Genomic DNA, 25924 nt, shown 5'->3' on the forward strand with positions numbered 1-25924 from the left:
ACAAGGTAGAGGCATCGGTGTAACGGTTGGTGAGGAATATGATCCTGGCAGCAGCATTCAGGACAGATTGGAGCGGGGAGAGTTTGGTAAGAGGGAGACCGATTAGTAGAGAGTTACAATAGTCCAGACGAGAATGAATAAGTGAAACAGTAAGAGTTTTTGCAGAGTCGAAAGTAAGAAAAGGGCGAATTCTAGAAATGTTTTTGAGATGCAGGTAAGAAGAGCGAGCCAGTGATCGAATGTGGGGGGTGAATGAAAGGTCAGAATCAAGGATGACCCCAAGGCAGCGGGCATGTTGCTTTGGAGTAATGGTGGAACCGCACACGGAGATGGCAATGTCAGGCAAAGGTAGGTTAGTAGAGGGAGAGAACACGAGGAGTTCAGTTTTTGACAGGTTTAGTTTCAGATAGAGGGAGGACATGATGTTAGAGACAGCGGTAAGACAATCACTGGTGTTTTCTAAAAAGGTCGGCGTGACAACAGGAGAAGAGGTGTATAATTGGGTGTCGTCAGCATATAGATGGTACTGGAAACCAAATCTACTGATTGTTTGTCCAATAGGGGCAGTATACAACGAGAAGAGGAGGGGGCCTAGGACTGATCCTTGAGGAACCCTAACAGTAAGGGGAAGGTGAGAGGAGGAGGAACCAGCAAAAGATACAGTGAAGGATCGGTCAGAGAGATAGGAGGAGAACCAGGAGAGAACAGTGTCATTGAGGCCGATGGAGCGGAGCATAGTGAGGAGGAGCTGATGATGCACAGTATTGAATGCTGCAGAGAGATCCAAGAGAATTAGCATGGAGTAGTGACCATTAGATTTAGCTGTTAGTAGGTCATTAGAGACTTTAGTGAGGGCAGTTTCAGTAGAGTGTAAAGAGCGGAAGCCAGATTGAAGAGGGTCGAGAAGAGAGTTATCTGAGAGATAGCGGGTAAGACGGGAGTGGACCAGGCGTTCGAGGAGTTTAGAGATGAAGGGAAGATTAGAGACAGGTCTATAATTAGCGGCACAGTTTTGATCAAGGGATGGTTTTTTAAGTAATGGATGTATGATGGCATGCTTAAATGAGGAGGGAAAAATACCGGAAGTGAGGGAAAGGTTGAATATTTTTGTTAGGTGAGAGGTGACAGCCGGGGAAAGGGACTGGAGGAGATGTGACGGAATGGGGTCACTGGTGCAAGTGGTCGGGCGAGAAGATGCAAGGAGCCTGCTTACTTCTTCTTCTGTAACTGCTTCAAAGTCAGAGAGTGAACTAGATGCAGTGGGGGAGGGAGGACAGTGTATGGTATGAAGAGATTGGGAGATGATTTCCTGTCGAATGTGGTCAATTTTTTCTTTGAAGTAATTGGCCAGATCGTCAGCACGGAGATCCGTGGTTGGGGCCTGCTCTCTTGGGTTGAGTAGGGACTGGAACGTGTCAAAGAGACGTTTAGGGTTATTGGACAGGGAGGTGATGAGGGTGTTAAAGTAGGTTTGTTTGGAGAGGTGAAGGGCAGAATTGTATGTCTTTAGCATGAACTTATAATGGATGAAATCTTCGGGTAGATTAGATTTTCTCCACAGACGTTCTGCGCACCTGGAGCACCGCTGCAGGAAACGTGTTTGCAGCGTGTGCCACGGTTGTTGCCGTCTGTGCCGAGTTGTTTTATGTATAGGAGGAGCAGCTTCAATGTTTCGACGTATGTTTCGGCAGGTAGGTATCTTAATGAGTATTATTCTAATTATATTATAGGCTAATAAAAAAATTGAAACTGCATGCTTCATCTTGTAATACGGTATTTGGCATCCGTGTGGGTCAGCATTGTAGACCAGTATCACTCTGTGTGCTGCTTCATGGTTATTGAGGAATGCTAAAAAAAAAAAAATCCAACATGAAGAGCAGACTCACCACAACCTTGTCAGTTGACAAATGTACTTGCAGGGTGCAGCAGGTCCCCGATAATAAATGCTAAAGCAGCACAGGTGCAAGCTACTGATGAGAGCAACCACCCACTCGCCCAAACATTAGAGGGGATGGCTGCCTAGTCCTGCACTAAATAAATATATATATATATATATGCAACACACAGGGAACAACATGAAGGGGCCTTGCCGCACCCTGCTGAAAGATGGTAAAAAGTGCAAAAAAGATGAAAAATTAAATAATGTATATAATACATTAGATGAGGTATTAGTTACAATTTTGGCCAAAATGGATAAGCTTGCAACCCAACGTCAAGGGTCCTCATCAACTTGCAAGTCCTACTCTAATATCAAAAACAGCTAACATAGAAAAACTCAACAAAAAAACAACACAACAGGAAGAGCAGACTCACCGCAACCTTGTCAGATGACACTCGCCCAAACATTAGAGGGGTTGGCTGTCTAGTAGCAAAAATGCACAAAGATAAGGCTTGCCTATGTGCATTTTTGCTACTAGGCAGCCAACCCCTCTAATGTTTGGGCGAGCGGGTGGTTGCTCTCAGCAATAGCTTGCACCTGTGCTGCTTTAGCATTTATTATCGGGGGGCCTGCTGCACCCTGCGAGTGCATTTGTCATCTGACAAGGTTGTGGTGAGTCTGCTCTTCATGTTGTGTTGTTTTTTTTGTATAGCCACATACCTACATCCGTGTGTCACGGTCTGAGTACGGTCTCATGACCCAAGTCATAGGCATGAATAAGGCTGTCAGGAAATCCACAGACAGTCCATACTCCGACTGTAAAACAAGGATGAGTAAATGCGTCGTGTGGAAGAATGCTATGGGATGAAGCAAGCCATGATTTATTTTTTTTCTGATAATCATGATATGGGTGCCATATTACGCATCCATCTTTCACATGGCCATGTGCATGAAGCCTAAAATATTTCTCTAACACTAAGAGCTATTACCATTATTTTTCTTTTATCTTGCAGGCTGGAATTGGGTAAAGTGGGAAGAATTTCCTCCAAATGACCAACTCTTCTGGTCCTTGTGTTGCTTGAGAAAACAAGGCTATGATCCTTTTAGTGAAGATTTTGATCATTTTCGGCCAGCACTTCAATGATGTTGTCGGACTTTTAGTTTTGTGTTCTGTAATATACAATGTATTTATATTGTTTATATACATTTTATCATTTCTTATCGTTAAGAATCTGTGTGTACGTGATACACAAGCAATGGTGTACAAATTATTACTGTCTGAACACTATGCCAGATATTCATAAATGGATAAATAAGTAGTATAATATTGTGCACTGATCTAACCCCATCCTAACCCGGCCAGAATTTTCAAATCTGTCATGTGTGATTTGGCGTAATAACTTTAAAATGCTTCTACAGTCATTGACACCCTTGAAATTGTTTCAGAATAGGAAGTACTGTGTTTCTCCTAGAACATTATTGCAATTTCACATTTTAATATATACCTTTTTTTTTCCTTTTTGTGCATTGGAAAAATACAAAAAACAGTTGGTGGGGAAGGCAAATTGGACATAATTTCACACAAAACCACAAAAATGGGCCGTACAAAATTGTTGGTATCCTCAACTTAATATTTGGTTACAGACCCCTTGGAATTAATAACTGCAATCAGTTGCTTCTTATAACCTTCAAGGAGCTGCTTATACCTCTCAACTGGCATTTTGGACCACTCTTATTTTGCAAACTGCTCCAAGTCTCTCGTATTTCAAGGCATTTTCTCCCAACAGTAATTTTAACATCTCTCCATAAGTGTTCAATAGGATTTAGATCGATTCATTGCTGGCCACTTCAAAACTCTCAAGCGCTTTGTTTCCGTCAATTTCTGGGTGTTGAAGTATGTTTGGCGTTATTGTCCTGCTATAAGATACGTGACCTAGGATGCAAACCCAGCTTCCTGACATTGAGCATTAAATTGCGACTCACAATCCTTTGGTAATCCTCAGATTTCACGATGGCCTTCATACAGTCAAGGCACCCAGTGCGAAAGCCAGCAGAACAACCCTAGCGCCACCTATTGGATGTAGCAATCCTCAAAATCAATATTGACTTTTTAACCCCTTCACCCCGAAGCCTGTTTTCAACTTCCTGACCACTGTCACTTTGAGGTCATAATTCTGGAACGCTTCAAAGGATCCTGGTGATTCTGAGACTGTTTTCTCGTGACACATTGTACTTTATGATATTGGTAAAATTTGTTCGATATGACTTGTGTTTATTTGTGAAAAAAAAAACTGAAATTTCACAATTTTCAAACTTTTAGTTTTTATGCCCTTAAATTAGTGTCCTATCACACAAAATAGTTAATAAATAACATTTCCCACATGTCTGCTTTACATCAGCACAATTTTGGAAACATAATTAAATTTTTTTTGTTAGGAAGTTAAGGGTTAAAAGTTGAGCAGCGCTTTTTCATTTTTACACCAATTTTTTTTAGGGACAACCTCACACTTGAAGTGACTTTGAGTGGCCTATATGACAGAAAATGCCCAAAAGTGACACCATTCTAAAAACTGCACCCCTCAAAGTACTCAAAACCACATTCAAGAAGTTTATTAACCCTTAAGGTGCTTCACAGGAAGTTTTGGAATGTTTAAATTTAACTTAGTTTCACAAAAAATTTACTTCAGCTCCAATTTGTTTTATTTTACCAAGGGTAACAGGAGAAAATGGACCACAAAAGTTGTACAATTTGTCCTGAGTACGCCGATACTCCATATGTGGGGGTAAACCAGCTTGGGCGCATGTGAGAGCTCGGAAGGGAAGGAGCGCCGTTTGACTTTTCAATGCAAAATTGACAGGAATTGAGATGGGACGCCATGTTGCGTTTGGAGAGCCACTGATGTGCCTAAACATTGAAACCCCCCACAAGTGACACCATTTTGGAAAGTAGACCCCCTGAGGAACTTATGTAGAGGTGTGGTAAGCACTTTGACCCACCAAGTGCTTCACAGAAGTTTATAATGCAGAACCGTAAAAATAAAAACATTTTTTCACAAAAATTATCTTTTCGCCCCCAATTTTTTATTTTCCCAAGGGTAAGAGAAGAAATTGGACCCCAAAAGTTGTTGTCCAATTTGTCCTGAGTACGCTGATACCCCATATGTTGGGGTAAACCCCTGGTTGGGCGCATGGGAGAGCTCGGAAGGGAAGGAGCACTGTTTTACTTTTTCAACGCAGAATTGGCTGGAATTGAGATCGGACGTGATGTCGCGTTTGGAGAGCCCCTGATGTGCCTGAACAGTGGAAACCCCCCAATTATAACTGAAACCCTAATCCAAACACACCCCTAACCCTAATCCCAACGGTAACCCTAAACACACCCCTAATCCCAACTGTAAATGTAATCTAAACCCTAACTTTAGCCCCAACCCTAACTGTAGCCTTAACCCTAATGGGAAAATGGAAATAAATACAATTTTTTAATTTTTCCCTAAGGGGGTGATGAAGGGGGGTTTGATTTACTTTTATAGCGGGTTTTTTAGCGGATTTTTATGATTGGCAGCCGTCACACACTGAAAGACGCTTTTTATTGCAAAAAATATTTTTTGCGTTACCACATTTTGAGCGCTATAATTTTTCCATATTTTGGTCCACAGAGTCATGTGAGGTCTTGTTTTTTGCGGGACGAGTTGACATTTTTATTGGTAACATTTTCGGGCATGTGACATTTTTTGATCGCTTCTTATTCCGATTTTTGTGAGGCAGAATGACCAAAAACCAGCTATTCATAAATTTCTTTTGGGGGAGGCGTTTATACCGTTCCGCGTTTGGTAAAATTGATAAAGCAGTTTTATTCTTCGGGTCAGTACGATTACAGCGATACCTCATTTATCATTTTTTTATGTTTTGGCGCTTTTACACGATAAAAACTTTTATAGAAAAAATAATTATTTTTGCATCGCTTTATTCTCAGGACTATAACTTTATTTTTTCGCTGATGATGCTGTATGGCGGCTCGTTTTTTGCGGGACAAGATGACATTTTCAGCGGCACCATGGTTATTTATATCTGTCTTTTTGATCGCGTGTTTTTCCACTTTTTGTTCGGCGGTATGATAAAGCGTTTTTTGCCTCTTTCTTATGGTGTTTACTGAAGGGTTAACTAATGGGACAGTTTTATAGGTTGGGTCGTTACGGACGCGGCGATACTAAATATGTGTACTTTTATTGTTTTGTTTTTTTTAGATAAAGAAATGTATTTATGGGAACAATATATAGATATATTTTTTCTTTATTTAGGATTTTTTTTTTTTTTTTTACTTTGTCCCAGGCACAAGCGCTGCAGGCACTTGGTAGGCCACCTCCCTCTCTGCAGGACCCAGATGCCGTGGCCATTTTGGATCCGGGCCTGCTGCAGGGATGGGAGGTAAGAGACCCTCGCAGCAACGCGATCACATCGCGTTCCTGCGGTGGTCTCAGGGAAGCCCGCAGGGAGCCCCCTCCCTTCGCGATACTTCCCTGTACCGCCGGCACACCGCGATCATGTTTGATCGCGGTGTGCCGGGGGTTAATGTGCCGGGGGTGGTCCGTGACCGCTCCTGGCACATAGTGCCGGATGTCAGCCGCGATAGGCAGCTGGCAATCGGCCGCGCTCCCCCCGTGCGCGCCGCCAATCGCTCTGGACCTACTATTCCGTTCCTTGGGAATTAGGGCCCACCCCACATGGACGGAATAGTACGTCCAATGGCAGAAAGGGGTTAAACAGGCCGCCTGGCTGCCATGACAAACCATTGTCACCCCACAAGCATGTCACAGGGAGAGCAATGGGTGCCCATCTCGTGGTTAAAATGCCACTGTCATTCAGATGCTGGCTATGTAAAACAGCTTCTGACCCTGCTCCATACACCCACAACTGCCCTATAACATCATAATAAATCATTGGGAGGGAAAGGGGTAAATGTAACTATAAAAATCATCAGGTTAAGACAAAGGAAATTTTAAAAACTGAAAAAAAAGTAGTTTTTTAATTAAATAACTTTTTACCATTCTATAGGTTTACAGTCGAAAAAGGGTATGAAATAACGAGCCTTATGTACATTTGTGCATACTCCATGTCTGAACAAAAACATACATGACAAGCAAATAAGTTTATATACAAACAGTGGCACCAACTTGGATACAAAAATAATAGTAACTTCTGCAGTGACGGGTTTCACATTTAAACTATACGAGTCTACGGTTACTGATATTACGCTATGCAGGCCTCCATCTCCATGTACACACCGACGTTCTGTATAGCATACGTCACTCCAATAATTGACCAATACTAGATATAGCTTCAGTTTATGAGGAGGGATGAGAAGTCCAGACTCTACACAAGTCAGCATTAGTCAGAGTCACTGCTGCTGCTGGAGGAATCTGTAGACATTACTTCCACGTCATCTTCATTTTCTTTGTTGGGCCCTAAAGATTCCATTAAGAAGTCATTGCTGTGGTTTGGAGGCAGCATGTTCATTGAAATATCATTCGTTTGCCAAGGGTATTGTGGAGCCAGGACATCTGAAAATGCAAAAGACAAGTATAAATATGGAGTGCTTCTGTACATAGACTGAAAAATGCCTTTTAGGCTAGGTCCTCATAACAATGTGTGTCTCACGACAGCAACTGTAGGGAAAGTCGTGCGACAAAAACTTTTTTTGTCATTTGCAGTCACAAATATTTTAGCGCTCCGATTCTTTTGGTGTAACAACAGAGCTGCAGAGAAGTCACACATGAATCGCATGCAACACACATTCAAGTCTATGGAAACATTTGTGTCCGTCACAGAAGGTCGCACCATAGGAAATCATTAGATCCAATCTTGCAATGTGTGACTGATTTCAGTGTTGCACGAAACATGTAGCCTTATCTTTGTAAAATATTATCCCCCACCCCTGATCAGTCTGCAAGCTATAGATATTTTTTTAATTCATGCTATAGGTTTGAGGTTTTGGTTTAGCTAGGTATACGAGTATAGAACGGATCTGGCCACATCGGGCCCTCTGGCTGTTCCAATCTGGCTTGCGGACCGAGATCGTACCACATGGGCCGCACCATGTGACGGCTCATAGTGTGTTTACAAGTTTTCACATTCAAATCTGACTATAGCAAAGAAGCCTTTTCAAGTTTCACAACAATAAAACAAAATTACCAGGAAGTCTTCCAGCTGCCAAGGCATCCCCGGGTAAATGGCCATTGACGCCATTTGTAGGAAGGTTACTCATCTGTCCCAATAAGCCACTCCTCATTTCAAGATCTGTGGGGTACGGCCGGCGAGGATCCCCTATAAATAAAGAAGGAATATATACATACAACTAAGATGGCAACCAAGTCTAAAAAATAATATGTATAAATGGAATATCAAAGTAAAACAAAACTGAATGAAAATAAATCATGGGCCCAATTCATGAAAGCTTTTACACCACAATTCTGGCGTGAAAAGCTTTGAAAAATTGCAAAGTTTTGGCCCAATGCAAGGCTACGCTTAAACGATGTGAATCTTTGCATATTCGCCAATATTCAACAAAGCAGGCGTAGCTGGGGTGGGACAGGGGTGTAGTCAAATTCAAAGCGTTCACTATGCCCCAAATCTTACTCCAGTAAGAGTAACTGAAGGTTTGTGACGAGGCGTACACCACCTTCCAGACGCTCCTGATAACGTGTGTGTTCTAAACGACGGTCTTAACAAAGAAGCATTTTGGAGTAGGATGTTGTGCTAAATTCATTAAAGGGAACCTGTCACCCCCAAAATCGAAGATGAGCTAAGACCACCAGCATCAGGGGCTTATCTACAGCATTCTGTAATGCTGTAGATAAGCCCCTGATGTATCCTGTAAGATGAGAAAAAGAGGTTCGATTATACTCACCTGGGTGGGCATTCCGATCCGATGGGCGTCGCGGTCCGGGGCCTTCCATCTTCATAGGATGACGTCCTCTTCTTGTCTTCACGCTGCGGCTCCGGCATAGGCTTACTTTGTCTGCCCCGTTCAGAGCAGAGCAAAGTACTCTGACCTTTCCCGGCACCTGTGCACTGCAGTACTTTGCTCTGCCCTCAACAGGGCAGCGTGAAGACAAGAGGACGTCATCGTAAGAAGATGGGAGGCCCCTGGGTGAGTATAACCTAACCTCTCTTTCTCATCTTTCAGGATTATTCCAGAATGCTGTAGATAAGCCCCTGATGCTGGTGGGCTTAGCTCATCTTCGATTTTGGGGGTGACAGGTTCCCTTTAAGAAGCGTGCAATACTTCATGAATGCACCACATCTTCTTCAGTGGCATGCGCCTTGCTAGAAATACTACTCCAGTCAGGGATTGGAGAAATATTTCCGACTTAAAAAATTGTCACTATTGATAAATTTCATGAATGTTGCAAAGCTGTTCCACCCTGGCTCCTGCACAGCTGGGCCCATTTTCAAGGAGCTGCCCAACACTGGTAAGAAAGCGGCAAAAGTTGGAATATTTTTGCACAGCTCAGCATTGCACAGAAATTTTACATCAGTTTTCAGATGTAAACACTGATTAATCCAGGCCATAGGGGTATGGCATAATGCTTAATTAATTAGATTCCAGGGATGTTTTTGGACATACATTTGCCCCACAATAGTAGGTTAACCTGCCAGGTGATACACGTTGCCCAAACTTCTGTACATGTAATATGAATCATAGCCTGCGATATTGCAGATTTTTAGGTTTTTAGATTTTTACTATGAAACATTGCAGTGCTTCAACTTTGAAAATCCGGCCAATAACTAGGCAACTTGTCTGATGAGTCCAAGAGTCTGTTCTCCAGCAGCTTCTTACTACCTCATTACCAAAATATTTAGAATTGAGTCCTCAGTGGTTGATACCTTTTAATGGCTAACTGAAAAGATGGTAACAAATTGCAAGCTTTCGAGACTACACAGGTCTCTTCATCAGGCAAAGACTAAAACAAATTCTGAAGAATCACATATTTATGCACAACATAGTATAGGAAAAAAAAAACCATGGATAAGCCAGGTGACATGAAGCAGTATCACCATGGGTGATAAACAGTTACGTCCATAAATATTGGGCCAATTCTTAGATAAGGATTGTTTTATTGTCCTGTGATTAGGGTCTCTGTTGTAATGACCCTTCATGGTCTGAGGGGCAAGTTCCTTAGTTGATGTAAAAAGACATAAATCCATGTGACACATTCATTCCTGCATTAAGAGTGTCAAAGGTCGACATCAGTTTATATTCCCAGACTCTCCTGTCTTTCTGCGATTTGAAGTTTCCTTTTAACACAAGTAATTTCATGTCCATAATGTTATGATTTGGGAGACAGAAATGTATTGCCACCGGTAGATCCATTCTTTTTTCTCTTATTGTATGGCGGTGAGAGATCATCCTTGTTCTCAGTTTCTGCCCTGTCTCCCCCACATACAGACCCCCAGTTGAACATTTAGTACAAATAATTAGGTACACCACATTAGAAGTGACGCAGCTGAAAGTACCTGGGATCTTGTAGTCCTGATGTGAATTGGGGATATTTATCTGGTCTGTGGTCGTTATAAATGGACAGGTTTTAAATTTTTTCTGGTTGCAAGGAAAGGTACCTGCAGCTGTTGGAGAGGACAGGGAGCTCTTGACAATGATGCTTCTTAGATTTGGGGGCTGCCTAAAACACAGTAGTGGGGGGTCTGGAAAAATGGATTGTAAGCGGGCATCTTTTTGCAGTAAGGGTTGCAATTTCCGTGCAGCTCCCCTTAGCACCTCCAGATTTGGATTGTAGGTAACTACTAGAGGTACCCGGTTATTTTCTTCTTTAGTTTTGTAATGTAGCAGGTGATTCCTTGATATTCTGGTGGCTCTTGTGATCTGATTTTCAATTGTTCTTGGATGGTAGCCCTGATTCAAAAAGATCTTTCTGAGGCGACCAAAGTGTTCATCCCTATCCTTTGGATTGGAACAAATACGATTGTATCTGATGGCTTGGCTGTAGACAATAGAGTTTTTTATGTGTTTTGGATGGAAACTGTCCCATTTAAGGTATGTTGGGCGGTCGATTGGCTTCTGATACAGGGATGTCTCTATTTTATTGTTCTGCAGCTTAATGATGGTGTCCAAAAAGTTAATTTCAGTGCAGGAGTAGTTGAGTGTCAAGTTGATGGTAGGGTGAAATTGATTAAACTGATCATGGAACGTCTTTAGCTGTGGCTCAGACTCCGTCCAGATGATTAAAATGTCATCAATGTAGCGGTAGTACGCCAGAGGCCTGATGGGACATGAGGACAAAAAGTCGCTTTCAAGCTTGGCCATGAAAAGATTTGCATACTGTGGGGCCATTTTACTTCCCATTGCTGTGCCAGTCTCCTGTAGATAGATCTTCTTGTCAAATTCAAAGTAATTGTGGGTGAGGATGAATTTTATAAGTTTCACCACAGAATTTGCATCAGTCCCTGCGTTTTCCAGGAATTTAATCCATCCTGGTGTGGGATATTGGAGTACAAAGATTCCACATCCATGGTGGCCAGAATGGTTCCTTTGGTAGAAGACCTATTGCTGATAGTTTATTCAATAGGTCAGTTGTGTCCTGAATGAAGCTGGGTGTATCTTTTACCAGGGGTTTAAGGATACCCTCTACCCATCCAGATACCTGCTCAGTAAGGCTAGGGTCACATTGCGTTAGTGCAACCCGTTTAGTGCTAGTGGGTTGCGCTAACGCAATGTTTTTACTGTGGCCGCGTCCCGGGGTCGCGGTAACGTCCCCGCTGCGAGCAGCGTCCGCGGCGCGCCAGGAAACACCGGCGCGTCGCTAGCGCGTGCCGAACATGGCACGCGCTAGTGCTGCGCGTTCCCATTGCCGTGAATGGGCGCGCTAACGGACGGGCTGCACGGCGTTAATTTCGCCGTGCAACGCTGTCCGTTAAGCGCGTTCCCATAACGCAATGGGAACCCAGCCTAAGGGTGCCCACACACGAAATAATTGGTCTTTCTGGGTTTCCAGATTTGTGGATTTTGGGAAGCATGTAGAATGTCCCTGTTCTTGGACTTTCTGGTATCAGGTCATTGGTTCTTATGGATTCGTCGGCAGACAAGATACCAACTTGTTTAGTTCCTTGTAATAATCCTGTGTAGGATCCGACTCCAGTTTTTTGTAGTAGCGTGTGTCCATAAGTTGTCTGTTTGCTTCCCTCATATAGTCTGATGTGTTCATCATGACTATTGCACCGCCCTTGTCAGCAGGTTTGATTATGATTTCTTTGTTGGTTTTCAGAGACTGTATGGCCTTTCTCTCCTGGGCATTGATGTTGGATGCTTGTCTCCTGTTAGTATCTATGATGGTGGATTTTATCAAATGTCTGAAGGAGTCTATATAGTTATCCAAATGAGGGTTGCGTCCAGGTGGAGGTGTCCAGTCTGACCTCTTCTTTGTTGTTAGGATCCCTTTTCCTTCAGTCCAGGTGGGTCCTGAATCTTCTGCATCACTGAAATATTCCCTCAGGCGCAGTCTCCTGAAAAAATGTTCCATATCACTGCAGAGTTCAGTTTTATCCAGGGCCTTAGTGGGACAAAATGAGAATCCTCTGGAAAGCACGGCCAGCTCCACTTTGTTGGGTTTATAATCTGAGAGATTAATGACACAGTTATTTGTGCCTGGAATGGAGTGGTTGTCCAAGTTGTCAGGTTTTGGCTTTTTGTATCTGTTTGCATAGAGTCCTGAATTGAGGTGCAATCTGTGCAGTTTCTTTTCCTTGTTATGAATTAGATGGGTCCGTTAGAGGAGTCAATTCAGGACTCTATGCAAACAGATACAAAAAGCCAAAACCTGACAACTTGGACAACCACTCCATTCCAGGCACAAATAACTGTGTCATTAATCTCTCAGATTATAAACCCAACAAAGTGGAGCTGGCCGTGCTTTCCAGAGGACTCTCATTTTGTCCCACTAAGGCCCTGGATAAAACTGAACTCTGCAGTGATATGGAACATTTTTTCAGGAGACTGCGCCTGAGGGAATATTTCAGCGATGCAGAAGATTCAGGACCCACCTGGACTGAAGGAAAAGGGATCCTAACAACAAAGAAGAGGTCAGACTGGACACCTCCACCTGGACGCAACCCTCATTTGGATAACTATATAGACTCCTTCAGACATTTGATAAAATCCACCATCATAGATACTAACAGGAGACAAGCATCCAACATCAATGCCCAGGAGAGAAAGGCCATACAGTCTCTGAAAACCAACAAAGAAATCATAATCAAACCTGCTGACAAGGGCGGTGCAATAGTCATGATGAACACATCAGACTATATGAGAGAAGCAAACAGACAACTTATGGACACACGCTACTACAAAAAACTGGAGTCGGATCCTACACAGGATTATTACAAGGAACTAAACAAGTTGGTATCTTGTCTGCCCGACGAATCCATAAGAACCAATGACCTGATACCAGAAAGTCCAAGAACAGGGACATTCTACATGCTTCCCAAAATCCATAAATCTGGAAACCCAGAAAGACCAATTATTTCATGTGTGGGCACCCTTACTGAGCAGGTATCTGGATGGGTAGAGGGTATCCTTAAACCCCTGGTAAAAGATACACCCAGCTTCATTCAGGACACAACTGACCTATTGAATAAATTATCAGCAATAGGTCTTCTACCAAAGGAACCATCCTGGCCACCATGGATGTGGAATCTTTGTACTCCAATATCCCACACCAGGATGGATTAAATTCCTGGAAAACGCAAGGACTGATGCAAATTCTGTGGTTAAACTTATAAAATTCATCCTCACCCACAATTACTTTGAATTTGACAAGAAGATCTATCTACAGGAGACTGGCACAGCAATGGGAAGTAAAATGGCCCCACAGTATGCAAATCTTTTCATGGCCAAGCTTGAAAGTGACTTTTTGTCCTCATGTCCCATCAGGCCTCTGGCGTACTACCGCTACATTGATGACATTTTAATCATCTGGACGGAGTCTGAGCCACAGCTAAAGACGTTCCATGATCAGTTTAACCCCTTACCGGCATCGGACGTACTATACCGTCCGATGCCGGCTCCCCTGCTTTGATGCAGGGCTCCGCGGTGAGCCCGCATCAAAGCCGGGACATGTCAGCTGTTTTGAACAGCTGACATGTGCCCGCAATAGGTGCGGGCAGAATCGCGATCTGCCCGCACCTATTAACTAGTTAAATGCCGCTGTCAAACGCAGACAGCGGCATTTAACTACCGCTTCCGGCCGGGCGGCCGGAAATGACGTCATCGCCGACCCCCGTCACATGATCGGGGGTCGGCAATGCTTGTATATTGTAGCCATAGAGGTCCCAGAGACCTCTATGGTTACTGATGAGCGGTGGCTGTGAGCGCCACCCTGTGGTCGGCGCTCACAGCACACCTCCATTTCTGCTACATAGCAGCGATCAGCAGATCGCTGCTATGTAGCAGAGCCGATCGTGCTGTGCCAGCTTCTAGCCTCCCATGGAGGCTATTGAAGCATGGCAAAAGTTAAGAAAAAAAGTTTAAAAAAATGTGAAAAAAATAAAAAAAACATAAAAGTTTAAATCACCCCCCTTTCGCCCCAATCAAAATAAATCAAGAAAAAAAATATAAAATCTACGCATATTTGGTATCGCCGCGCTCAGAATCGCCCGATCTATCAATTAAAAAAAAGTATTAACCTGATCGCTAAACAGCGTAGCGGGAAAAAAATTCGAAACGCCAGAATTACGTTTTTTTGGTCGCCGCGACATTGCATTAAAATGCAATAACGGGCGATCAAAAGAACGTATCTGCACCAAAATGCTATCATTAAAAACGTCATCTCGGCACGCAAAAAATAAGCCCTCAACCGACCCCAGATCATGAAAAATGGAGACGCTACGAGTATAGGAAAATGGCGCAATTTTTTTTTTTTTTTTAGCAAAGTTTGAAATTTTTTTTCACCACTTAGATAAAAAATAACCTAGTCATGTTAGGTGTCTATGAACTCGTACTGACCTGGAGAATCATAATGGCAGGTCATTTTTAGCATTTAGTGAACCTAGCAAAAAAGCCAAACAAAAAACCAATGTGGGATTGCACTTTTTTTGCAATTTCACCGCACTTGGATTTTTTTTCCCGTTTTCTAGTACACGACATGCTAAAACCAATGATGTCGTTCAAAAGTACAACTCGTCCCGCAAAAAATAAGCCCTCACATGGCCAAATTGACGGAAAAATAAAAAAGTTATGGCTCTGGGAAGGAGGGGAGCGAAAAACGAACACGGAAAAACGAAAAATCCCCCGGTCATGAAGGGGTTAATCAATTTCACCCTACCATCAACTTGACACTCAACTACTCCTGCACTGAAATTAACTTTTTGGACACCATCATTAAGCTGCAGAACAATAAAATAGAGACATCCCTGTATCAGAAGTCAATCGACCGCCCAACATACCTTAAATGGGACAGTTTCCATCCAAAACACATAAAAAACTCTATTGTCTACAGCCAAGCCATCAGATACAATCGTATTTGTTCCAATCCAATGGATAGGGATGAACACCTTGGTCGCCTCAGAAAGATCTTTTTGAATCAGGGCTACCATCCAAGAACAACTGAAAATCAGATCACAAGAGCCACCAGAATATCAAGGAATCACCTGCTACATTACAAAACTAAAGAAGAAAATAACCGGGTACCTCTAGTAGTTACCTACAATCCAAATCTGGAGGTGCTAAGGGGAGCTGCACGGAAATTGCAACCTTTACTGCAAAAAGATGCCCGCTTACAATCCATTTTTCCAGACCCCCCACTACTGTGTTTTAGGCAGCCCCCAAATCTAAGAAGCATCATTGTCAAGAGCTCCCTGTCCTCTCCAACAGCTGCAGGTACCTTTCCTTGCAACCAGAAAAAATGTAAAACCTGTCCATTTATAACGACCACGGACAAGATAAATATCCCCAATTCACATCAGGACTACAAGATCCCAGGTACTTTCAGCTGCGTCACTTCTAATGTGGTGTACCTAATTATTTGTACTAAATGTCCAACTGGGGGTCTGTATGTGGGGGAGACAGGGCAGAAACTGAGAACAAGGATGATCTCTCACCGCCATACAATAAGAGAAAAAAGAATGGATCTACCGGTGGCAATACGTTTCTGTCTCCCAAATCATAACATTATGGACATGAAATTACTTGTATTAAAAGGAAACTTCAAATCGCAGAAAGACAGGAGAGTCTGGGAATATAAACTGATGACGACCTTTGACACTCTTAATGCAGGAATGAATGTGTCACATGGATTTATGTCTTTTTACATCAACTAAGGAACTTGCCCCTCAGACCATGAAGGGTCATTACAACAGAGACCCTAATCACAGGACAATAAAACAATCCTTATCTAAGAACTGGCCCAATATTTATGGACGTAACTGTTTATCACCCATGGCAATTCTGCTTCATGTCACCTGGCTTATCCATGGTTTTTTTTCCCCTCTTTTTTTTTTTTCCTATACTATGTTGTGCATAAATATGTGATTCTTCAGAATTTGTTTTAGTCTTTGCCTGATGAAGAGACCTGTGTAGTCTCGAAAGCTTGCAATTTGTTACCATCTTTTCAGTTAGCCATTAAAAGGTATCAACCACTGAGGACTCAATTCTAAATATTTTTCTATCCACTGGCTAACACGGTGCCAAGATATATTTCTTTCCTGTACCTCATTACCATACACTGTCAGGTCTCTTCCTATTTGTGTGTGTAGGGAGAGATCTGTCGGCCATGGGGAGTGGGAACCTGCCTCAGGATAGTCACCGGTATGATTATCTAAGGAAGTTTTCTCAGAGTAAGGCTGCCATCACACTATCAGTATTTGGTCAGTATTTTACATCAGTATTTGTAAGCCCAAAGTGGGCTAGGAGTGGGTAATAAATACAGAAGTGGTGCATATGTTTCTATTATACTTTTCCTCTAATTGTTCCACTCCTGGTTTTGGCTTACAAATACTGATGTGAAATACTGACCAAATACTGATAGTGTGACGGCAGCCTAAATCATACACAGTTGCAATCAAGCAGTCGGTGTCTGATTCATGCTGCCAATGTTTTTTACCTGTTAAGGGTCCCTTTAAATAGCTGTCTTTTAAATGGCTGGCCATCTAAATGATACTTAATTAACAATATTGAGACCCTTTTTTAAGCAAATCACAATTCGGGGTACTATATAGTCTAAAAAAGAATGTATTTACCTGGGACCCACGTCAGGGGAGCACACACCGCATTGCTTGCACTAATTCGATGAGCGTACTTGATCAACTCTTCAGACGAGATGGAGCCTTCGCATGACAAAAGAAAACGTGCACAAGACATTAGATCACACATACAGACCCATTTGTAAAAATATACTATTCATGTATAGTAGACCCATATTAACCTGTGTGAAACACACAAGTAATAGTATGTGACAGTTGCACAGTCTTAAAAAAATGCTTATGTCACAAAATATTATGATAGGATATTTTCCCACTAAAAACAAAAAAAAGAGTCAGAAAAAGCTGACTGTTTAACCCCTTTACCCCCAAGGGTGGTTTGCACGTTAATGACCGGGCCAATTTTTACAATTCTGACCACTGTCCTTTTATGAGGTTATAACTCTGGAACGCTTCAACGGATCCCAGTGATTCTGAGATTTTTTTCTTGTAACATATTGTACTTCATGATAGTGGTAAAATTTCTTCGATATAACTTGTGTTCATTTGTGAAAAAAACGGAAATTTGGCGAAAATTTTGAAAATTTCGCAATTTTCCAACTTTGAATTTTTATTCTGTTAAACCAGAGAGTTAAGTGACACAATATAGTTAATAAATAACATTACCCACATGTCTACTTTACATCAGCACAATTTTGGAAACAAAATTTTTTTTTTCTAGGAAGTTACAAGGGTTAAAATTTGACCAGCAATTTCTCATTTTTACAACAAAATTTACAAAACCATTTTTTTTAGGGACCACCTCACATTTGAAGTCATTTTGAGGGGTCTATATGGCAGAAAATACCCAAAAGTGACACCATTCTAAAAACTGCACCCCTCAAGCTGCTCAAAACCACATTCAAGAAGTTTATTAACCCTTCAGGTGTTTCACAGCAGCAGAAGCAACATGGAAGGAAAAAATTAACATTTTACTTTTTAGTCACAAAAATGTTCTTTCAGCAATAATTTTTTTAATTTCCCAAGGGTAAAAAGAGAAAATGGACCTCAAGAGTTGTTGTCCAATTTCTCCTGAATACGCTGATACCCCACATGTGAGGGGGAACCACTTTTTGGGCGCATGGCAGGGCTTAGAAGGAAAGGAGTGCCGTTTGACATTTTCAAGCTAAAATTGGCTGGAATTGAGATCGGACGCCATGTCGCGTTTGGAGAGCCCCTGATGTGCCTAAACAGTGGAAACCCCCCACAAGTGACCCCATTTTGGAAACTAGACCCCCTAAGGAACTTATCTAGTTGTGTCGTGAGCACTTTTATCCCCCAAGTGCTTCACGAAAGTTTACAACGCCCGGGCGTGAAAATAAAAAATCCTATTTTTTCCACAAACATGATGGTTTAGTCCCCAATTTTTTATTTTCTCAAAGGTAAAAGGAGAAATTGGACCCCAAAAGTTGTTGTCCAATTTGTCCTGAGTACGCTGATACCCCATATGTGGGGGGGAACCACTGTTTGGGCGCATGGCAGGGCTCAGAAGGAAAGGAGCGCCGCTTGATATTTTCAAGCTAAAATTGGCTGGAATTGAGATCGGACGCCATGTCGCATTTGGACAGCCCTTGATGTGCCTAAACAGTGGAAACCCCCCACAAGTGACCCCATTTTGGAAACTAGACCCCCTAAGGAACTTATCTAGGTGTGTGGTGAGCACTTTTATCCCCCAAGTGCTTCACTAAAGTCTATGATGCCCGGTGTGAAAATAAAAAATTCTATTTTTTCCCCCACAAAAATGATCTTTCAGCCCCCAATTTTTTATTTTCCCAAGGGTAACATGAGAAATTGGACCCCAAAAGTTGTTGTCCAATTTGTCCTGGGTACGCTGGTACCCCATATGTGGGAGAAAACTACTGTTTGGGCACACTTCGGGTCTCGGAAGGGAAGTAGTGACGTTTTGGAATGCAGACTTTGATGGAATTGTCTGCAGGCATGATGTGCCATTTGGTGAGCCCCTGATGTGCCTAAACAGTAGAAACTCCCCACAAGTGACCCCATTTTGGAAACTTGACCCCCTAAGGAACTTATCTAGGTGTGTCGTGAGAATTTTGAACCTCCAAGTGCTTCACTAAAGTCTATGATGCCCGGTGTGAAAATAAAAAATTCTATTTTTTCCCCCACAAAAATGATCTTTCAGCCCCCAATTTTTTATTTTCCCAAGGGTAACAGGAGAAATTGGACCCCAAAAGTTGTTGTCCAATTTGTTCTGAGTACGCTAGTACCCCATATGTGGGAAAAAACTGTTTGGGCACTTCGGGACTCAGAAGGGAAGCAGTGACGATTTGGAATGCAGACTTTGATGGACTAGTTCTGAGGGCGTCATGTTCCGTTTGCAGAGCCCCTGATGTGCCTAAACAGTAAAAAAAAACCACAAGTGACATCATTTTGGAACCTAGACCCCAAAGATCTTACTTAGATGTGCCCCCTCTTTGGAACTAATCTACTGGTTCCTGTTAAGTAAATTAGTAGTGCATGGAGGTGTGGTACAATTTGAAGCAGTCCTTCATACACAGGCCAGGTTTGTCGGGGCAGGTGTCGCATTGATAAATGGTGTCCTTGCGTACTCCTCTTTTGTAGCACACTCGGCACCTTTTTTGCGGCTTACTTTTTCTATCAGTTGGCGGGACCACCCCCGGAAAATGCTGACCTGGTATGATACGAGCACCCTCAGTTCCGGAAGTACTGGGGCCCGCTCCTTCCCTCGTGCCAAATATCAGGGCCTTAACCACTACCTCCTGGAACTGAAGGTACGACGTATCAGTGTGTCGTGCACATCGTGACAGCAGGAAAGCGTTGAGCATTGCCATTTGTACGATGTACACGGACAGCTTTTTGTACCACACCTTGGCCTTCCTCAAAGCACTGTACGGTTGGAGGAGTTGATCGGAGAGATCAACGCCCCCCATGTTTTTGTTGTACCCCAGTACACAGTCCGGTTTGCAGACCTGTGTTGAGGTACCCCGTACACTGCTGAGGGCACTGCCATCACCGTGTATGGTGGTCAAGAGAAGGACATCCCTCTTGTCCTTGTACTTGACCACCAGCAGGTGGTCGCTACATTGGGCTTTGCCCTCACCTTTTCTGAGCATCTGCCCAAGTAGCGTCTTCGGGAGGCCTCTCTGAATTTTGCGGACAGTACCGCAGGCTGCGGTACCTCGCGCAGAGAGGGATTTGTAGAGTGGGATGCTGGTATAAAAGTTATCAGTATAGAGGTGATAACCTTTATCCAGCAGTGGGTGCACCAAATCCCACACAATTTTCCCACTCACTCCCAGGATGGAAGGACACTCAGGCGGTTCAATCCTGCTGTCCTTCCCTTCGTACACTCTAAAGCTGTAGGTGTACCCTGAGGTACTCTCACACAGCTTGTAGAGTTTGATTCCGTACCTGGCCCTTTTGCTGGGCAGGTATTGACGGAATCTGAGCCGCCCCTTAAAATGAACCAAGGACTCATCCACACAGATGTCCCTTTTGGGCACGTACACTTCAGCAAACTTTTTGCTGAAGTGTTCGATGACCGGCCGAACTTTGTACAGACCGTCAAAATTGGGGTCATCTCGTGCGGGACACCGTGCATTATCGTTGTAATGCAAAAACTTATGGATGGCCTCAAAACGCGTCCGAACCATGACCATTCGGAACACTGGAGTGTTATATAAAATATCTACACTCCAATATTGCCGAATTTCTGGCTTCTTCACGATCCCCATATGGAGGACCAGGCCCCAAAACTGCATCATTTCAACTGCGTCCACAGGAGACCAGTTAGAAAATGATGAACGGGGGTTTTGCTCCAAAAATTGCCGAGCATACAAATTAGTTTGCTCCACCATGAGGTTAACGAAAGCCTCAGAGAAAAAGACTTTGAAAAAGTCTATTTCTGTGAGGCCGGTGGTGTCAAACTTGATTCCTGATTCTGCCACAAAATCAGGAATCAGTGGCTCGTAATTTTCGGGGGGCGAGGTCCATATGGGGTCCGAAGAGGGTCGCGCTGGTTCATTTTCAGGAGTGGGCGCTGCCTGATCTTCTCTCCTGGGGCGTCTGCGTGGCGGTTCCGCAGGACCCAAGGAGGAAGATGAGGAGGAGGAAGAGGATGAAGAATCTGAAGAGTAAAGGAATGTGGGATCCTCTCCCTCGCTATCAGTGTCGGAGGCAAGGAAAGCATATGCCTCCTCCAATGAATAGCGCTGCTGGGACGAACGGGACATTTTTTGTGTGATTATGGTGCTTGGGTGTAATATTTATTGATAACTGTGTACGTGTGGGGGGGGGGGATAGTGTTTGGTGCAAACTATTCTGAAAGGAAAAAGCTAAAGGGAAAAAAAATACCTGTAAAAGGAAAAGTCTAAAACAGCAGGCCCTAGCTCTGATAAGTGAACTGCGTCACTTATCAAAGTTCGGCGGCTGCTGGGTGTGTGAACGGGGATGTGGAAAAAAAAAAATGAAATGAAAGGCACGGGTTCAGATGCAGCGGCGGGGTGCGTGGACGGGGATGTGGGAAAAAAAAAAATGAAATGAAAGGCACGGGTTCAGACGCAGCGGCGGGGTGCGTGGACGGGGATGTGGGAAAAAAAAAAAAGAAATGAAAGGCACGGGTTCAGACGCAGCGGCGGGGTGCGTGGACGGGGATGTGGGAAAAAAAAAAAAGAAATGAAAGGCACGGGTTCAGACGCAGCGGCGGGGTGCGTGGATGGGGATGTGGGAAAAAAAAAAAGAAATGAAAGGCACGGGTTCAGACGCAGCGGCGGGGTGCGTGGACGGGGATGTGGGAAAGAAAAGCGAGCACGAGTGTTGATCGGTGAACTGCGTCACCAATCAACGCTCGGCGGCTGCTATATTTGGGCACGGACGGACGCGGCGCAAAGTGGGGGTGGAGGGGGAAGGGTGGGAGGGGTAAGGGGGGGGTGAAGTAAGATCGGGCCGGGATCGGGGATGAACACTTACGGTTGTAGTCTCTCTTCTTTCTTCTGTCTTCTTTCTTTAGCAAGAATTGTGGTGTCACAGGCTACTGTGGCACCACAAGTCTCAGCACAGGAGGGGATCTGTCAGCGTGACCGCTCTTCAGGAATCCTCACCAAGTGTGAGGATTCCTGAAGAGCAGTCAGACAGGTCAGGGACAGGTGAGACAGGTCACAGAGCGGTCACACCGCTGCTGTGACCTGTCATTGGTGGGATCGAATGATCACATCGATCCCACCAATCAGAGGTGGCCCTGGTGACGCCGGTGTCGCTAGGCACCAGCCTATGATCGGAGCTCACAGCTCCGATCATAGGCAGGTCACCGGCAGGTCACCAGCAAGTGACCGGCAGGTCACCATCAGGGCACAGCGCGGGCACACCGCTGCTGTGCCCTGATTGGCAGAGCTGCAGGAGGTGGTGGGGGAGGTGGCAGGCAGATGAGGCTGGATTTCCAAGCAGGGCACAGCGCGGTAACACCGCCGCTGTGCCCTGCGATCGGCGCGATCGATGTGATCGTCGATCGCGCCGATCCGGCGGGACGGTTCCTGATTGGCGCGATCGACGATCACATCGATCGCGCCAATCACAGCTGCAGGATCCGGAGCCTTCCTCAGCTGCCCTGCGGCTCCGGATCAGGCACTTTCAGGCAGGGCACAGCGCGGTAACACCACCGCTATGCCCTGCGATTGGCGCGATCGATGTGATCGTCGATCGCGCCAATCCGGGGGTTTTGGCCGGTGCCTGGGTTGCCAGGCACCGGCCCCAGGATCGAGTACATCGGTACTCGATCCTAGCCTGGAACCTCACTGTTTCAGCCAAGCTGATTGGCTGAAACAATGAGAAAGGCTGTGATTGGCTGTTCAGAATTGAACAGCCAATCACAGCGATCGGGAGGCGGGGGAGGGGACGCCATACCCCAGGATGCCGAGGCCATCTTCCCTGAGGTAAGATGGCGTCGGAATTTTAATGTGATCACCGCGACTTAAGTCGCAGTGTCGCATTAAAGGGCATGACGTACTATCCCGTCCCTGGTCATGGGGGCCCACCCCACCTGGACGGGATAGTACGTCTGATGTCAGAAAGGGGTTAACCCCTTTACCCCCAAGGGTGGATTGCACGTTAATGACCAGGCCAATTTTTACAATTCTGACTACTGTCCCTTTATGAGGTTATAAAGGTACCGTCACACTTAGCGACGCTGCAGCGATACCGACAACGATCCGGATCGCTGCAGCGATACCGACAACGATCCGGATCGCTGCAGCGTCGCTGTTTGGTCGCTGGAGAGCTGTCACACAGACCGCTCTCCAGCGACCAACAATGCCGGTAACCAGGGAAAACATCGGGTAACTAAGCGCAGGGCCGCACTTAGTAACCCGATGTTTACCCTGGTTACCATCCTAAAAGTAAAAAAAAAAAAAAAAAACACTACATACTTACCTACAGCCGTCTGTCCTCCAGCGCTGTGCTCTGCACTCCTCCTGTACTGTCTGTGTGAGCACAGCGGCCGGAAAGCAGAGCGGTGACGTCACCGCTCTGCTTTCCGGCTGACCGACGCTCACAGCCAGTGCAGGAGGAGAGCAGAGCACAGCGCTGGAGGACAGACGGCTGTAGGTAAGTATGTAGTGTTTTTTTTTTTTTTTACTTTTAGGATGGTAACCAGGGTAAACATCGGGTTACTAAGCGCGGCCCTGCGCTTAGTAACCCGATGTTTACCCTGGTTACCAGTGAAGACATCGCTGAATCGGTGTCACACACGCCGATTCAGCGATGTCTACGGGGAGTCCAGCGACCAAATAAAGTTCTGGACTTTCTTCCCCGACCAGCGACAGCACAGCAGGGGCCTGATCGCTGCTGCCTGTCACACTGGACGATATCGCTAGCGAGGACGCTGCAACGTCACGGATCGCTAGCGATATCGTCTAGTGTGACGGTACCTTAACTCTGGAACGCTTCAACGGATCCTGGTGATTCTGACAATGTTTTCTCGTGACATATTGTACTTCATGTTAGTGGTAACATTTCTTTGATATTACCTGCGTTTATTTGTGGGGGGAAAAAACGAAAATTTTGAAAATTTTGCAATTTTCCAACTTTGAATTTTTATGCAATTAAATCAGAGATATGTCACACAAAATACTTAATAAGTAACATTTCCCACATGTCTACTTTACATCAGCACAATTTTGGAACCAATTTTTTTTTTTTGTTAGGGAGTTATAAGGGTTAAAAGTTGACCAGCAATTTCTCATTTTTACAACACCATTTTGTTTTAGGGACCACATCTCATTTGAAGTCATTTTGAGGGGTCTATATGATAGAAAATACCCAAGTGTGACACTATTCTAAAAACTGCACCCCTCAAGGTTCTCAAAACCACATTCAAGAAGTTTATTAACCCTTCAGGTGTTTCACAGGAATTTTTGGAATGTTTAAATAAAAACGAACATTTAACTTTTTTTTCCACAAAAAATTTAATTCAGCTCCAATTTGTTTTATTTATTTTACCAAGGGTAACAGGAGAAAATGGACCCAAAAAGTTGTTGTACAATTTGTCCTGAGTACGCCGATACCCCATATGTGGGGATAAACCACTGTTTGGGCGCATGACAGAGCTTGGAAGGGAAGGAGCGCCATTTGACTTTTCAATGCAAAATTGACAGGAATTGAGATGGGACGCCATGTTGCGTTTGGAGAACCACTGACGTGCCTAAACATTGAAACCCCCCACAAGTGACACCATTTTGGAAAGTAGACCCCCTAAGGAACTTATCTAGAGGTGTGGTGAGCACTTTGACCCACCGAGTGCTTCACAGAAGTTAATAATGCAGAACCGTAAAAATAAAAAATCATATTTTTTCACAAAAATGATCTTTTCGCCCCCAATTTTTTATTTTCCCAAGGGTAAGTGAAGAAATTGGACCCCAAAAGTTGTTGTACAATTTGTCCTGAGCCCCCTCCCTGCACCGCCGGCACATCGCGATCATGTTTGATCGCGGTGTGCCGGGGGCGGTCCGTGACGGCTCCTGGCATATAGTGCCGGATGTCAGCTGCGATAGGCAGCTGACACCCGGCCGCGATCTTCCCGTGAGCGCGGCCGATCGTGTATGACGTACTATCCCGTCGGTGGTCATACGGGCCCACCCCACCTCGACAGGATAGTACGTCATATGTCAGAAAGGGGTTAATTTGAGATGTGCATTGGAAACCAGCCTTCACCAACTATTTTTATTTTGGGAGACAGCTCCGTTCAGATCTGTGGCAGAACCATGTCACTTGTCACGGTCAATCTGCGGGAGCCCACGACCTGACAACCAGGAAGGCAGAGGAGTGGTGCGTTCCTGAAGACAACACTCCTCTAAGAGGGTATTTCCATCTTGTAAATTGATGGCACATTGTTAGCTTATGCCACCCCAGTACAGATCGGTGGAGTTCTGACCTATTGGTCCTCACTGATCCTGCTGTGCAGTAAAATTCATTCTCAATTAGACAGAAGCCAACTGATCATAAAATAATGGCATACTAGTGAAATGCCACCACCTTGGAAATTAACTTCATCCCGTTCATGATTGATTTTTCATTTTTGTGCTTCAAAAATTTCCTCCTCTTCTTGTTTTTAGCAAGTCAAGCTGATGTTATTAATAACATTTTGGGGTAGACATTTTGCTTATTATTGAGACATGCAGCTACTGAAAAACAGCAATTCTGACACCTCAATTTTTTTCTCATTACAGAATTTACTATTCAGGTTAACCCTTTTACTTCACCCCCGGACCATTTTCCTTTATTTTTGTTCCTTCCCTTCTTCCAAGAGCAATAATGTTTTTTATTTTT

General features: G+C 44.2%; 2 protein-coding genes across 9 annotated transcripts in view; one reads left to right on the forward strand and one right to left on the reverse strand.

Annotated features, from left to right (window-relative positions):
* Positions 1 to 3196, forward strand: part of NUDT15 (nudix hydrolase 15) — a 161473-nt gene extending 158277 nt beyond the window's left edge. For all 8 annotated transcript variants that reach the window (XM_069758286.1, XM_069758290.1, XM_069758288.1 and 5 more), the window contains one exon: positions 2893 to 3196. In XM_069758286.1, coding sequence (XP_069614387.1) covers positions 2893 to 3023 — 131 coding nt within the window. In that variant the 3' untranslated portion in view covers positions 3024 to 3196. The remainder of the gene's footprint in view (positions 1 to 2892) is intronic.
* A 3687-nt stretch (positions 3197 to 6883) lies between these two features.
* MED4 (mediator complex subunit 4) overlaps positions 6884 to 25924 on the reverse strand; it is a 41166-nt gene continuing 22125 nt past the window's right edge. The window contains exons 5-7 of the mRNA XM_069758285.1: positions 17126 to 17212; positions 8069 to 8200; positions 6884 to 7437 (exon numbers count right to left, since the gene is read on the reverse strand). Of these exons, the coding sequence (XP_069614386.1) occupies positions 7265 to 7437; positions 8069 to 8200; positions 17126 to 17212 (392 nt within the window). The 3' untranslated portion in view covers positions 6884 to 7264. The remainder of the gene's footprint in view (positions 7438 to 8068; positions 8201 to 17125; positions 17213 to 25924) is intronic.

This window comes from Ranitomeya imitator, chromosome 3 (assembly GCF_032444005.1).
Source record: "Ranitomeya imitator isolate aRanImi1 chromosome 3, aRanImi1.pri, whole genome shotgun sequence".
Classification (NCBI taxonomy): Eukaryota; Metazoa; Chordata; class Amphibia; order Anura; family Dendrobatidae; genus Ranitomeya; species Ranitomeya imitator.